We start from the raw sequence: 16,288 nt of genomic DNA, 5'->3' as shown, positions 1-16,288 counted from the left end.
TTATTGCTTAGATTAATATATGATTACTGAAATTGTTATCCAATTCTTATAAGTGGGAGACCAAAAAAAAAGGCAAATAGCCTAATAGAAAACATAAAATACCGAGTATGTTAGACATGTCCCTCTTGCCTCCTTTACAATACAAGAGTATTTTAACAATGTAGTACAAACATTGTTAATTTAAATTTAAGGAGCTTATACAGATTTTAAAAAACCCAGTATCAACTATAGCTCATTAACATATTGTTTGAAATCCATCCATTCTGCACAGTGATGTCCAACAGACAGAGCTCCTGTCTTGCTCTGAAGTTTGGACAAATGCAGTGTCTGTTGGGTCAAGACAGAATCTTGTTTCTTGGATCGGAGACCTCTTGCATGAACCTGCATAACAGTTCCACATCAGAAAACATAGAGGTGGTCATTCTGAAGAACTATTCAGTTTGCAACACAGAACATGTTGCTAAGTTCTCTGAGAACTGGTGTTGAAAAAATTTAGAATTATTAGATTAGGAACAAATCTTGCCTGGAATTAATGAGAAACCAATGCTTAGTTCTTAATTTCCCTCAGAAAAATCTGGGTGAGTTGGGAAGGCTTTCAAAAGTCAGTTTCAGTGTGACTTGATTCCTAAACGACTCATTGCCTTACCTTTATGAAATTACTGAAGAAAAAAAAATGTTCCTCTTATAGAACTGTGCCTGCAGATTTTCTTGCAGATTTGTTTGTATGAGCACATCTGGATATAATTGGATGCTTCTTTTCCTGTATATCAAACAACGCAGGTGTTCTGTATCTGTAGATACTATCATTTTTACCTATTTGTGACTTGCAGTTTGTTAGTCACAAAACTAAATATATTAATGAATTGTCTTTTCTTGCCTGCAGCTGACTTTCCTCTTCAGAATTAGCACTACTGTAGCTGTAGGCATAGGATAAATGTGACTTTTCAATGTGGGAAATATGTGTATATATTTATTTATATATACATACACATATGCTGAAATATGTTGTACTTTTTTTTTAATTATTTTTATGGATGCATTGTGTATTACTTTCTTTGCAGAACACAGCTTTACACCTGGCTGCAAGAGAAGGACATGCAAAAGCAGTAAGGTTACTTCTTGACTATGGTGCAAAAATTCTGTTCAACAAAGCAGTAGCTTCTTTTTTCCATGAAGCAATACACAACAGGAGAAAAGACGTAGTGTCTGCTGTCATATTGCACAAAAGGTACAGTACATAAAATATGCTTTTTTAATTTATTTTCCATTGTGTTTTGGTTTGTTTTTGAACTGAGATCAAGTTCTTAAAACTTGTAGTTTAATAAGTAAGACTGCGTGCATATTTTAAAATTCCAGAGATTTTGTTGTGTTCTAGTGAAAGCAAATAGAAAAAAATGGCATAATTGTAATGGACATATATGGCATTTTGTTTTCAATATTAGATTGAGTATTCAGATTCTGTTAAAAAAAAACATGTAGAAGCCATTAGAAATAAGTAATCCTTCTCATGTCTTCCCTCTTCTTACATACATCATTTTGGCCTTCTACATAATGCTTCAGTACCTACAGAATTTTAATCAAAATGTGAATACATCTGATACCGTTCAAGAGATTTAATTTAAAGTTGTTGGTATAAATGTTGCAAATATTTAAAAATGTGGCAGTTCAACTGCAATTTGGAATATTTTTTAATAACAATATATTGAAGGCCTACTTCAGGAATAAAACTGTTGCACCATCGCCCAATGATCACATTTCTTGGTAAGAGTTGCAAGAACATTGCCAGTATTCTATTGTGTTTATTATTACTCACCTAATCTTATAACCCAAGATTCCAGATTTGGTTGAATTTCATATTTTTTTAGGTCTTAGCATAGTTGAAATATCACTGTTTAATTTATAACAGAATTAAACATGAATCGTTCTATAGAGAAGCATCCAGAATGTTACTCAATTACTCCCCAAATAGCTGATTTTCCAATTAATGTATGTAAAGTTGTTACATACTGCAATGTGCAAGGTAATATCTTTAATAAATTTCAAATAATCTAAAAGTAGTTAATTTAAAAGAGAAGCAACTAATTCATCTTCCATTATCTTAACTCATTTTTGCAGGTGGGAAGAAGCTGTTGTGACATTCTCTCACTATTCTAGTGCTAATAAGTGTCCTTTGCTGGAAATGGTTGAGTATCTTCCTGATTCATTTAAAGTAAGTTTTCTGCACGTCTTAAAGAAATGACTGCACAAAAAAAACCTTAGTTATGTTGTATCATTTGCCATTGTTTTCCCAACGTTTTCCTCACTAATATGTATTATTATAAACTAGAAACAACATAAATTCACAAATTGATTTAACTGTATTTTAGTGATAGTTTCGGTATGGGTGTTTTGATTCAGTATTATTATAAAAGTTCTTAGCTTCCCGAGGTCAATGGAACTATGAGTATAAAAAGGAGTAGAAAAGTAATGAAAGTCAGAAGACAATTGGGTTCAAAACTGTCTGAGATATTTTCACCTTCTGGGCTAACTGTTAAATGATGGTACAGAAATGCTTTTTATTAAACCAGCAAGTGACTTGGTATGTATATTTTCATAAGCACTTCATGTTTTGTGCTTGTGAACTAGCCTTCTAAACTACAGTTTCATTATTTACCTCCTACATGTAAACTCTAGAGTTTTATGTCTTCAAAGCATACCATAAAATCTGACTGAATCATCACTTCTGTTAGAAGACTGCTGTATTTGAAGGTCATTTTCTTCAGGTACAAACGTATTCTTTTGATAAATGCTATGTATATCTCCTTAATTCACTTTTCTGTTCCATCTGCAAAGCTGGTTTTGGACAACTGCATAATTGAGTCTTCAGAGGAAAAGACAAGTCGAGACTTCTATGTAAGTGGATGAAAAATTTACATTTTACAGTCTTAGGATGGAATATTTCACAATATGCCTGGCTATAAGTTAGCAGTGGTACATTATTTGCATAATAATTAACTTAGAAAATCATCAGTTTGGCTTACAGGTACTAATAGTGGGCTAAATTCCAATACCTCCTAAAAATTTTCTATAGTTGCAATTATAGTTCTATAGCTGGTAAATTGAAATCAGCCAATATTTGAACTTGATTTTATTAATAATTCAGTAGTTATTCACCAATAACTGTATTTGAATCTATGCTTTTAATATATATCTGGCAAGAAACTCCTCGGTATTAAAATGACTTTTAAAAATCACTGCATCAGATAGGTACTAGCAATCTTCAATTATTAGTCTCTTTTTTTTTTTCTTCTCAGCAAAGCTACTGATTTAATTCTCTTTATTGCCTCTGTGACACTGAAGTGAACACATTTTTGACTTGAAAGTTTGGGAAGTACACAATATGTATACTTTAATGTATACATCAAGTTCATATGGATAAGATACACTTGTAGATGAATATCAGCTCTTAACAGAAAACACAGGTGACCGATCTTATTTTATCCTTTGGGCTGTAAACAGCTGTGAAGTTCAGTTTCTGTAATCTTCATGTTTATGCATTTTAAAAAGTGTAACATTAAACTTGAGCAATCTATAGATTTATCTTTGCTGTGCTAATTCCTGCATTCAAGCTGGGTATCAGATATGGATATTTTAAAATAACAGTGTTAGAAGATGTATCTATTTATGCATTAAAAACCACGTCTATCATATGTAGTACAATTGTCATCAATAATTCAGAGTCCAACACGTTTCCTTTTTGTAAATTCTTGTCCCAAATCTCAGGCAGTAGATTGCTTTCATAATGCTAAGGAGGCAGGCATGAATGTTCTACAGTTATGTTACCTTTGAAATCATACTGAAAACAACCTTATCAATTCTTACATTGGATTGTGTCTATATCATTAACAGAAAAATTGCAAATTTTCTGCTACTGTACCTTTTCTTTATATTGTGTTATCAAAGCCACATAACTTTTAAATACAAGCTTTTCTTCAGTCAACATTAAAACAAATTACAGTTACGAGAATGACCTTTTTAAACTGTACTATTTGAAGAAGAAATGTGTACTTTTTATTTTACAATTCAAAATGACTATTTATTTAATCATCTTACAGTCACAAATGTGTATCTTGATGGCATTACGTTCACTGGCAGAGTAACCAACTACCAGTATAGATCAATGTTCTAAATACTTTGACACAATATGCTTTTTTGTCTCTAAAGGATAACTTTTTTAAAATTAAGAACATTATCTCAGTTTCAGATTATCTGTTTCATCACATTTAAATGCTGGTGTATGTTTATTATTCAGATTGAATATAACTTCAGGTATCTTCAGTGTCCCCTGACACTTAACAAGAAACTAAAGGAAGGTGAAGACATTTTCTATGAACCACTTACCACTTTAAATGTAAGTTCTTCATTTCACTCTGACATCATTCCATGCTGTCTTGCTTTAGATAAAATCAAAAGTTTGAATTTTTCATCACAGTATTTCTTCTCCAAAGCCCATAACTCTGCTTATTTAAAGTATATTGAAATGAAATATGAACCAAAGTTCTTGTAGTGTAAGCAATAAATAACATTTCTTTTAGGTTTAGGTAAAAATTCCTAATTTATTTTAAAAACTATGAATATTTCAACAGAAAATGTTGTATGTGCAGGTAATACATCAAAGCAAACCATACTCCAGTCATTGTAGTGACCTTGCACTGGAATGTAAGACATTGAAAAACCGGCAAAACAAAAAAAAAATTGTGTGCTAATTGCAAGATACGTTCTGGACCTAAAACAAAGTTTGCTTTCTTTCACATTGCCAATCTGTTCCCTCAGTCTTTGTCAGAAAATGTTTACAGAAAATGCTTTCTGGCTTTATTTGATTACTTTTTGGGCTTCCTGTTGTCAATTAGACTTGGTATACTGTCTAATAATTAATAAATATTTTCTTGTTAAATGTAACTAGAAAAACTCAGTCATCTTATAGATATAGTTGGAATAGTCCGTATAATTTTTTAAAGCTTAAAATAGACTAACAGAGCAGCAGGAGGGAAGCTGAATGCCTCAGCAGGCAGGGAAGGCAAGATAATAATAGCTTTGGTCCAGAGTGCATGAACAGAACTTTTCAGTATCTTACATTTTACTTTTCATTACACTAATACTCAATTAAATAAGGTGGCCTAGCCAGTTTTGTAAGCACTTTACTTACCTACATGAGATAAGTTTTGTTGTTCTGCTTTCTTGTTTCATAGGCCATGGTACGCCACAATCGTATGGAGCTACTCAGTCATCCCGTGTGTAAAGAATATTTGCTTATGAAATGGTAGGTGTATTTTAATATACATAAAGTATAATATTGCATGTCAGAATGAAGTCTGTTGTGCCTGAGAGTTGTTCACTAAGATGTACATATGTATAGTTTTGACTGAAGCAAATGTCTTTTCCATACAACCTCTCATAAGCATGTTTAGAATATGCTGATTATCATATAAAATGTGGCTTAGCATTTAGTAAAGATTCTTTGATATTTACAGGAAAGACAACCACTATCTTTGTTTCTGCTTTATTGCAAAAATATATAATAGGATTGCCAAGTTAAAAAGAGAAGGAACAGTATTTCAGAAGGGCCGATACACTTTTGTCCACATAAAGCTCGATGAACACATTCATCACAAAAGGACATTTTAAGAAATGTTTATCTCCTCATCTTGAAAACATTGTTGGCTGTTACATTTGAATGCATGCTTTCTGCATTTGTACAGTGTTGTAACTTTAACGTTCTCGCTTTCAAGGATGGCCTATGGATTTCGAGCACATCTAATGAATTTAGGCATATATTCTCTCGGTCTCATCCCACTGACTCTTCTGGTCACTCACATACAGCCAGGAAGACCTTTGAATGGAACAGAGATCTATGAAGCAAGACCACTAGAATATGAGGTACTGAGTTTTCTTACTACTTACAATACATACAGATTTTTTATAGCAAAGATGTATGGTTATTTGAATAATTTATAGAATTATTTATGATTTAGCAACTCTAAGGAATAGAATTATATGCTTTTAAACATTCAGCAGCAACTTCTGTAGATAATTTTCAGTTCTTATTTCTTATTTTTAGTCTTTTCTGAAACTTTTACATCTGGGACATGGTTACTTCAATTTCTCCTCTGAAGTGAATATTTCTTTAATGTTGAAGAAAAAAGGATTAACATGTATTTAATTACAAGAAGACAGAAAACAGTAGATTCTTTAGCTTTTTGTGTCCTTTTACTTTGCAACCAAAATAAATGATCTTGCACATACAAAATTTGGCATAGAAAGAGTAGTCAATAAAGTGATTTCAGGTATTCAAATATATCTTTCTTTGCCCATATTAGGTATTACTTTCCCTTGCAGGCCAAGTATTTCTTTACTAAGCTCATGGACTATGATGCTAAGACAGAACAATTTTTGTCAGTCTGTATATAGGTACCTCATGTACAACAGTAGTGAAAAATGTAGCAGCAGAATTCACTCATATATAGATGGAAAACTCTGTGGAAAGGTTTTAAGCATATTTGGTGTTTCCTATAATACCTGTTTATAAACTTAAAAGAAAAATAATAGATAAAATTGTGTTGTGCTAAGATGTGAATGATACATCCCCGTTTTGGAATTACATCTCCAAATGGAAATCTTGATTAGGTAGCAAAGTATATATGCATCATAGTGACTTGAATATTTGTCTCTTAGATACAGCTGTGATAAGTGTGGGGCTACTCTAGTAATTTATGAGTAATGATCTCTCATGATATGCGTTGAATGGAAATAATGCTTTAGTTGGGGCCGTAAGGAAAGCAAGCAGGGATGAACCCTGTCTCAAGGTAAGGCTGTCCTCCATAGATACTTTGGGGCTGTTAAGAGACAAAGCTCAAACTTTTTTTCAAAAGCTGAAACTGGAATAATTAGGATACCATAGTGAACCAAAGAAATTAGACTTGCCAGGTCCACTGCTACAGGACAACGAGGCTTTAGAAAAGAAACACTGGTGTGACTGATGGACGTCCTTTTTGTAAGTGTTTCCTTCCCATAGTTAACACTGAGCAGTATTCTGTCTTTGAAGAAGGCTGTGTTGTCCCTAAGTTGAACATTGTACTAGACTTCCAGAGAGGGAACTGCAAGTTCTGCTGTGTATTGAACCTGTGAGTACAGCTCATGCATAGTGTTACACTCCTGTGCCTGTGTGAAGGGCAGGAGAGTCACAGAGCTCTGTCTCCATGACATGAAGTCATATATTCTGAGAAGATACACCTGTGTCATTAGCCCTGAAACGGTAACATAATGGAGACAAGATTCTGTTGTGTGGCGAATTTTTCAAATGATCCATTTCTAATAAGCGATTTTATTACTAAAACCAAAGATTTTCGCAATAAAAAAAAAAAAAGAGGCAAAAAAAATTTTTACAGTTCTTTTGGGAGAGAAAAAACAGGAAATTGAAATAGGAACTCAAAAAGGATATGCTAGTAGAACTATGAAATAAAATAAACTCAAGGGATATAAAAGGTGTGTGAGGATATCCGGACATCTGAAAAGATCTGGAGAATGGCATACCCAGCCCAGCCCGGTACATGTGGGATCCTCAAAACATGCAGAAGCCAGAACAGCTAGCAGAACTGGAAGAATTTATGCTCCACTAACTCACATACCTTCTTGGTGGAAGACAGGAGAATGACAGGAGCTGCATGTAGCAGACAGGGGAATAACTCAGACTGACCCAGGTCCTTGAATCATCAGAAACTGGCTGGAAGAAGCATAGCTGGAAGAGGGAGTCCTGTCTTCCAGTGAGGAATGATGCCAGCTGGTAGAGCAGCAGTGCACCGAACAGGAGCTGTGAAGGTGCTGCCTGAGTGACTAGAGCAACAGCAGTGCCTGTGATGACATGCACTGGAGGAAACTGTGTCCTGATGACCCAGTAATGGGAATGGATGGGGAATGCCAGCTCTGTAGGGAGCACAGTGTTACAGAACGTGGTGCTATACTCTTAACCCAGGTGAAAGAGGGACATTGCAGTAGGCAGATGTTGATGTGTATGGCAGTACCACTGAAAACTGAGCGCCATGAATTTGCCTATGGCATGGTGTATGAACACCTCAGGTGGGGAATTAGCTCTACAAATCATTTATTAAAGATCAAATTCACTATTTCTATCTGTGCCAATAGCAGGCTTTTCACAACAAAGTTGTCTAGCTATATTGATTGTAAAGGGAGGTATCAAAAGGAGCACCCACATAAGGATGCCAGGACTTCCAGTTTTTCCAAAGACCTCTGTTTCCATTCCAGTTACTGCGATACAATGGTGAAGTTATGGACAACAGAATTTGTCTTTATGTTCATCCAGTGACAAAACATACTGAAAATGTGGCATAGATACTGCATTTCAGTTCCCAGACTCGAAATAGTAGTAGTAAGGAAGCTGCACAGCAACTGTTTATCATGGGAATGCTCATCCTTTCATAGTTTGTTTGAATTATGTGAACACAATATACATGACATGAATTTCACAACAAATATTAGTAAAACAATTTAGATAGTGGTAAGATTATATGAAGCAAGCTAACAGGTTTTCTTGGCAATATAATGTGTATGTAGTAGGTAGAGCTGAAATAAACATTCATTCAATAATTTCTAATTTGTTTTGTGCTCTGATTTTTGTTTCAGAACTCATACTTCACAAGGGTGTGTATGTGTTTAGTTTTAATTATGAGTTTACTGGGAATCTGCAAAGAAATATTTCAGCTGATTCAGCAGGTAAATACAGAGAAATGACATTAATCAGACAGTGTGCTTGCATAGCAGCTTGTGTGACATTGAAATAAATCTGATTTTCCCTAATTAAAAGGGAAATAGCAATTTATACAAGATTGAAAGTGAGAGGAGAATTTAAATAGTGTATTCAATTCAGTCCTTTAATGATGCATAACTTGTAAATATGTATCTGTCTCTCTTAAATCCTAGAAACTGAAATACTTGTTGGATTACTCCAATCTACTGGACTGGACAATTTATACTACAAGCATAATTTTTGTGTCTTCTTTATTTATTAATACACCAGCTCATTTGCAGTGGGAATGTGGAGCAATTGCTGTATACTTGTCTTGGATGAACTTCTTGCTTTACCTTCAACGGTAAAAGTTATTTACATGCTTCACAGTAAAATACTTATAATATTTTCAGATATTTTATATATCCTAAACTCTGACTGATCAAGTGAGACAGCCCTATTTTTTATTTTTATTTTGTTCAAGCTATAGAAGTTTCCAGGTTTGGATTTTTTTGAACCATATGGATTTTTTAACCTAATGAACTGTAAAGTAGTTTTCAGTGTTTTTCATGTAGAGAATCACAACATTTTTTATGACAAATAAAGAAATAACAAGATTTTATTTAATGTTAACTAAGCAAAGACACCACATACCTCTTTTTAAAATGTATTTCATTATACTGTATAGGTTTTCACTTTTTAAAAAAGGTCATGAATTACAAGAGGCAAAGGGAAATCTATTTTTATAAGTAATACCTGGGAGAAGGTAAACTTATTATTTTATAGATTAAATGGCACACCCCACTTTTCTACACCATAGTGTCCTGTAAAAAGAATTACAATGGATGAAATTATTTCTATAGTTGACATTAGGTCTATTTATTGCCATTAATGAGCTTAATGCTGTCACTGATACAATAGCGTCCAAGAGTTATGGACCGCAGGAGAGCTGGGTGAAGTAAAAATAGTGTGGGTGTAGTACTTTAATAAAAAAAACATTTTTGCCTGAGCAGGACGGCCTTGCACAAAGATGAGGTGTGGCAGATCAGCAAAAAAGGTGATGATTTGGAGCTGTTCAGAAAAAAAGGATGAAAGTATGTGATAACACTACATACAAACTCTTTTGATTCTTCTTGTATATATGCATTAATCACCCCCATGAGGTCTCGCAGACAAACAAATGTGGCATTTGCTGATTAATTTCAGGGTCATTTTACTGTAGTTGGGATGTTTAAGGACCAAGTTTTGTAAACGGAGTTAATGTCAGAGTATCTTTATGGTACTGCCTGCTGGCAAGCCTTGTCCTACATGCGTCTGACGTCAGATGACTAATGAAGGGGTGTGTCCTCTCTGCTGTGTGCTGTGGCCAAAATGGGGGTTGAACCAAAACAGTAACAAGTAAATCCATGGTTGCCCAACCTTCCTTATTCTGCTAGATGAAATGCTTCCTTGGCCTCAATATTTTTCGTTTGTATAGCAGCAGAACTCTACACATCATTTTCCTAACTCATTCAGGTTGTCTCTTCTCAAAGCAACTTGTAGCTCTATTGACTTCAATAAAGTTTTGCCTAATGCATGCCTAGTAAGGAGAAGATCAGGTTTGCTCTGCTTCCAGCTTGATCTTTTTAGCTTTGCACATAATATTTCAGGAGGAAAATCCTTTCGAGGGATTTTCTTAGTTGCTACTGTTGTAGCACAGAACAGTCATGTGGTCCATGAACCTGGCAGAGGACATAAATTTCCAAGTTCCAGGTTTGTTCAAGTAGCTTAATCTGCTTTATTACAACTCATGTTCTAAGATCTAGTTTTTGTGTAAGCCAAGAATGGGAGAGGCTTGCCACATGACAGACTGTTGCTGGAAACACAGATGTCTTAAAATTATGCTGCTTCTTTTCCTAAAAAGCGTGTTCCTTTTTGTTTGCTTCTTTTCCATGCTTTGTAGTGTCATAAAAAGCAAAATATTTTTAAATCAAGCAGGTGGCTGCTAGGTGGATCATGGTGCCAGTTTTCCTTTTTTCTGGTTGCTAATTTGCTTCAAAAAGTAGGAAAAAAATGGGATAATTTCCTGATGTTGTTATTCCCAGTGCAACAGTTGTACAGTATTGTACTGTCTGTGGCTACAGCAAGGGTAAAAGTCGTCCATGACAAATAATATCTTGAAGAAGTACTTCTCTGGTGCATTAAAATACAAGATTATGTAGTTTAGGCTTGCTGTAAAGAAGACCACTTGCATTATTTTGGATCTGAAAATACAACATGTTTGTACCATCTCAGAATGTCTCAGAGAGGCAAAATATCTATTCACACATGAAAATTACAATTATTTATTGGCTTACATAAATACTTTAAGGGACTCTAACCAGTATTTAATGGTTTAGTGGTGGACTTGGCAGTGCTAGGTTAGCGGCTGGAGTCACTGATCTTAAAGGTTTTTTCCAACCTAAACAATTCTATATCTTTTTTGTTTACTTATTGCCTAGATTTGAAAACTATGGCATCTATGTTGTGATGTTCTGGGAAATTCTGAGAACTTTGATTCGGATTGCTGTCGTTTTCTTTTTCCTGATACTGGCCTTTGGACTGAGTTTCTTTGTCCTTTTGGGTTCACAGGTTAGTTGAATGGCATAGTTAATTTTTTATCATTATAAATAATATTTTTGACTAAAGAATCTCAAGAGGTTATTTGCAAGTTTAATCAGGTGGTTTTTTTCTTGATTTTGGTATTTCTTGTTTTTGCAGCAAACATATAGTACACCTCTGCTTTCTGTAATGAAGACATTTGCGATGATGCTGGGAGACATTAATTACCATGATGCATTCCTTGACCCATTACTAAGCAGTGAATTGCCATATCCATTCCTGAGTTACACTGTTCTCATTATATTTACCTTGCTTATTCCAATCCTTCTTATGAACTTGCTAGTAAGTAAACTACTTACTAATACACAAAAGTTGTTAAGCACAGGTCTATACAATTTTAGCATATAGAATTACTTCAGTGGTGATTCGTGACATTCCTTTGTTATTTAACAAATTGGTGTTTTCAGTAACATATGAAAAATATGCCTTTCCCTGGACTCATTTTCCCTCTAGTTTACTGTTCTGAGTATTTTCCCAGAGTTAACTCTTGTAGCATTATCTTGCATATGTTTGGGTAGTAACTGTGATGGAATTTGAATTGGAGCTTCAGTGTATTATTATGAGGTCTTGATAAAGAAAATTGGGGAACAATGATTTTTGTTCAACCCTTTTCTGTCATAACCTAGCACTAACAACATATTTTTTGGAAGAAAAAGCCAAAGCCTAGATCTTCATTGTGTGCAAAATAGCAATCAACAACTAACAGCGTTAAAACTAATGAGCCTGACCTGAACAGAAAGAATCAGAAAAGGGGGAAAATGTGTAATACATCTTCAGCCATATTACGTTGAACATCAATTTTTTTTAGGAAATCAAATTTTTATATGAGCTGAGCGATAAAAAATAATCAATTCAGGTTTTTAAAGTTATTTATTGCTACCGTGATCATACATAATCAAGAGGTCAAAATTTTTAATGTAACATCAGTAATGAAGAATCAAAAAGAAGGGACGTTATTCTTGACAGGTCTTTGAAGTAGCTCTTTGGTGCCTTACTGGTTTACAGATAGTTGGCATTAAAAAAGCTTACTACATTTCTTGGTATGGATTTTCCAAATATGCACAAAAGGGGTATGTTTTCAAAGTGAAACAAAATAAATTTAACTTTAGAGTAATTTTGGATTTAAATGTGAATAAGAAATACAATTGAAATTACAGGCTACAAAAAAATAATGTTTTCCTGGTATTTTTAGATTGGTTTGGCTGTTGGAGACATAGCTGAAGTACAAAAATATGCTGCACTCAAAAGGATTGCAATGCAGGTAAGTAACATGCCATAGAAGCACCAACTATAGGAAGTAGGTATCGTTGTTATAACACCATTTCGATAATTATCTGATTTATCATCAACATCCCTAAATAATATCTTAGCATCTCTGTAAAGCAAACTGGTGAACATGGGCATCCTATTCTGAATCTCATTTTCAGTCACGTGAGCCATTGTAAAGGAAATGTATAAGCAAATGCATTTTTAAGGAACTTCTGAACAGTCGGTTCAATGGATTCTGAGTTATTCCAACAACAGAATCTCAAAATGAGTAAATGCAGCATTCAAAATTGGATAGTTGTCTTTTAAGGAGAGAATTGATGCAAGCAGTTGAAAGGTTAAGGTACACAGAAATCAAAAGGACACCAAATTCATTGCAGTATACTGAAGGCTTATGCTGGTCTGTGTGCTGAGGAGATGCTATGCAATACCAGGTATAACTAAGAAACTTAATGTCATATTTCTAAATGACCCTACCTAGTGGCTGGTCATAAAGAGGTGTGCACAGACAGAATAACCAAGCACAAGAACACCTCAGAAATAACTTCTGGTAGTCACATAACTTTTAAATTGTGTACTATACTTGCATAGTTCAAGTGTATTTGAAGAATTTTCTTTTAGAGTAACATTTCCTCTGAAAAGGTATTTCTTTTCCTAAAGGTAAAAATGGCTAAAGCAGAGGTATAAGGGCAGTTCTTGTAGCAATTAATGCCTTCCACCTGTTTAGGTATTTCTTTGCCAACAGAAAGCTCAGGAAGGATGTTGACTTGCAGCTTCAGACAGTACTATGTGATTTTTATTAAGCATGTAAAATTCTGTATGTTTGGCAGGATTATGGTTGTCTGCAATAGGCTTATACTGCACATTCTGTTCTTTTTGATACATACGCTCAGTATTTCTGTAGCAATTTGAGAATGACTGGAAAGTTAGCATCACCTGAAAAGGCACTCATATATAACATATTTGTTTCTACCCAAGGAAAAACTTTTCTCCCCAGGCATTCCACTGGCAGCTTAATCTATACTAGACTCTGTCTAGTAAAAGGATATAGCACAATTAAAGGGCAAAAGATCACTCTGCCATTATTATTTGGTCTGAAAACCCGTGGCTATGATAAGTATTCTGTCTTTTGAATATTTCTGCCCTGTAATTCTGTACCGCAGCCTACAGTGTACTAAGGACATATTCAAGCCATTACACAAGAGCTAATTCATTTTGGAACCATTTTAGTTATGAAAGTACATCTATGTAAAGTAACTAATTTTGCTAAGATACTCAGTGCTACTATGACTAGATGGTTTTAGTGTCTGTCTGGCTTCAAATATTATACCATTGTTTGCAGCGTAGATATCCTCTTAGGACTTGACATCTAGCAATAGTGATTTGAATATAATGACATGATAGTTATTTTCACAAGATAATGTGTCTTTATCTTAAGATAATCTCTGTTATTCTAAATGTAAAACTATGTTTAGGTAAATCTTCACACCAATTTAGAGAAGAAGCTACCATTTTGGTTCTTAAGTCGGGTGGACCAGGAATCAATCACTGTATATCCCAACAGGCCAAGATACTGTGGGTTTATGGTAAGATGGTGAATCAGACTGAAGAATTCTTACTAAAATGTGATACGATCAACTTACTTTGTACGGAGATTGCTAGGAACATTGCATTAATAAGACTCAATCATTAAACTGAAATCAGTGGAATTGTGATTAGACCTTGACTGTCTTAAGTGAAAATGATAAATCAGTTGGAGCACGGCCTAACTTATTCAGATATAATTAGTGTTTGAATTCTTGTAGCTCTTAGCTCTGTGACTTTATTGAGTGAGACAACCTACAAAAGTTATTCAGACAGAAAGAATTATTCCCTTTTGGCATTTCTTCTTTGGTTTGTTTACTTTTCATTTCAGCTGGTTTTGGTAGACTGAATTTTCTGATTAAACAAATTTTGCAAAACAAATATTTATTATACAAAAAATAACTTCATAACAGAAAGCCTTTTCAACTTTAACACTGTGTGGATACTATTATCATTCACTTATTTGGTATTTTTAATTTATTGTCAGACTACAATATCTGATTTCAGTTGGTTCCATGTGTTTTTTTAGAGCGTGTTCCAGTATTGTTTTGGGTGTGAGGACTCTACCACAGATGCACAGAGCACTGATACAACATTAGAACTGGAAGTTCTGAAGCAGAAATACAGGTATTTGTTGTGTTATTTTACTGCTATAAAAATAAGTAGAACCAATATTACAAATATACTTCTGTAGCTCCATACTGTACCTAAAAAGTAAAATTCAATATATCTAGGGTCCTTCAGTAAGCTCCCTCACTATGGTAACAATATTTTATATTCTGTAATGTATTTACCTTCAAAATACTTGTGAGGTAGAGAAATATTTTTATATTTCCCATAGCAAAGAGGACAGGCTTGTTTGCTTATTAAAGCAAACTGAAGTAATGGGGAAAAGGTGTTTTCATTTCAGAATTAGAGATTTGTGTTTGGAAGTTTTCAAGGGTTGTTTCAAATTCACAGTTGATGTAATTCTAATTGGTTTGCAAATACACACAATCTGTAACTGCCTTTCCTCTTGTCCAATGGTAAATCTGCTTCAGATTGTTTCCCTAAAAATGATTTGGTGTCCTGGTTCTCCCTTGAACAAATAATCTGTTTCCCAAAGCCTTGGAAGTATTTTTCTTATTCATCTTACCAATAGATCTGTAAGAATGGTTTCAGGAAAGCCTTCTGTAAATGTACGGCTAGGAAAATCTCTTCTTTCTCATTCTGTCTCACTGTCCTCTGCTCTTTCTATTTTTGTTTTTCTTTCTCCTTTTTTTTTTTTTTTTTTGAGTCTACGAAATTTTTGTTTCCCTTCACAGATTCTGATTAAGTACTTTTTTGCATGAAGGACTCAGCAAGAGTTGAAGGGGGATGAGAATACACCCTACAGATGTAGGCAAACAGTGGTATTTAACAAGTCTTTCTTCAGATCCATACTACAGCATATATCAGGAACCACCATAGAACATACTCTTTTTTTTTATTATTATTATTTTTTTTTCCCCCCATACAGAGAGGGAAGAAAACCGTCATAATAAAATTGCTTGGAATAGAATAACTTATGGCTGTTTCACTATGGGAAGTTACATTTACTGCTCTGAAAATACTGGCTGACAACTTTGGTTTACTTGTTGCCAGAACATTTTTAATTGTCACAGTTCAAAACAGCATTCAGTTCCTACTGAAGCCTAGTGGAAGTCTGTGATGAGTATATATGGTTTTGGTTTTTTAATTTGGGGTGGGATGTTTTCTTTTTTTTTTTTTTTTTTTTTGCTTTTAATTGCTGCACACTTAATTCTTGTGTTTTCCATCTATTTTAAGGCTTATTTACATTTTTCTACCAAAAAAAAGGGGGGGGGGGAGCAACTACATCTAATGCAACCCCAAACTGTTCTTTACAGAGAACCTTCTCAGTCACAATGTGTATTTCATGCTGTAGTTTTCTGAGTCTAGACATTCTTAAAAGTAGATTTTCAAAAAGCCTGTTTGATAGTTTTGTCAAGAGAGTTTTTAGACACATTTCCCGTTTCTTAA

At 34.2% G+C, this 16,288-nt stretch overlaps 1 protein-coding gene across 1 annotated transcript in view; it reads left to right on the top strand.

The window, feature by feature from the left end:
* The window catches only part of TRPA1 (transient receptor potential cation channel subfamily A member 1), a 37,771-nt gene that overhangs the window by 19,889 nt on the left and 1,594 nt on the right, over positions 1–16,288 (top strand). Inside the window, exons 14-26 of the mRNA XM_040587030.1 lie at positions 1,062–1,228; positions 2,116–2,209; positions 2,833–2,892; positions 4,292–4,390; positions 5,229–5,299; positions 5,769–5,916; positions 8,677–8,766; positions 8,974–9,143; positions 11,260–11,389; positions 11,519–11,701; positions 12,612–12,680; positions 14,161–14,271; positions 14,799–14,896. Of these exons, the coding sequence (XP_040442964.1) occupies positions 1,062–1,228; positions 2,116–2,209; positions 2,833–2,892; positions 4,292–4,390; positions 5,229–5,299; positions 5,769–5,916; positions 8,677–8,766; positions 8,974–9,143; positions 11,260–11,389; positions 11,519–11,701; positions 12,612–12,680; positions 14,161–14,271; positions 14,799–14,896 (1,490 nt within the window). The remainder of the gene's footprint in view (positions 1–1,061; positions 1,229–2,115; positions 2,210–2,832; positions 2,893–4,291; positions 4,391–5,228; positions 5,300–5,768; positions 5,917–8,676; positions 8,767–8,973; positions 9,144–11,259; positions 11,390–11,518; positions 11,702–12,611; positions 12,681–14,160; positions 14,272–14,798; positions 14,897–16,288) is intronic.

The sequence above is a fragment of the Falco naumanni genome, chromosome 3 (genome assembly GCF_017639655.2).
Source record: "Falco naumanni isolate bFalNau1 chromosome 3, bFalNau1.pat, whole genome shotgun sequence".
Classification (NCBI taxonomy): Eukaryota; Metazoa; Chordata; class Aves; order Falconiformes; family Falconidae; genus Falco; species Falco naumanni.
This window is presented reverse-complemented; position numbering and strand designations above follow the sequence as displayed.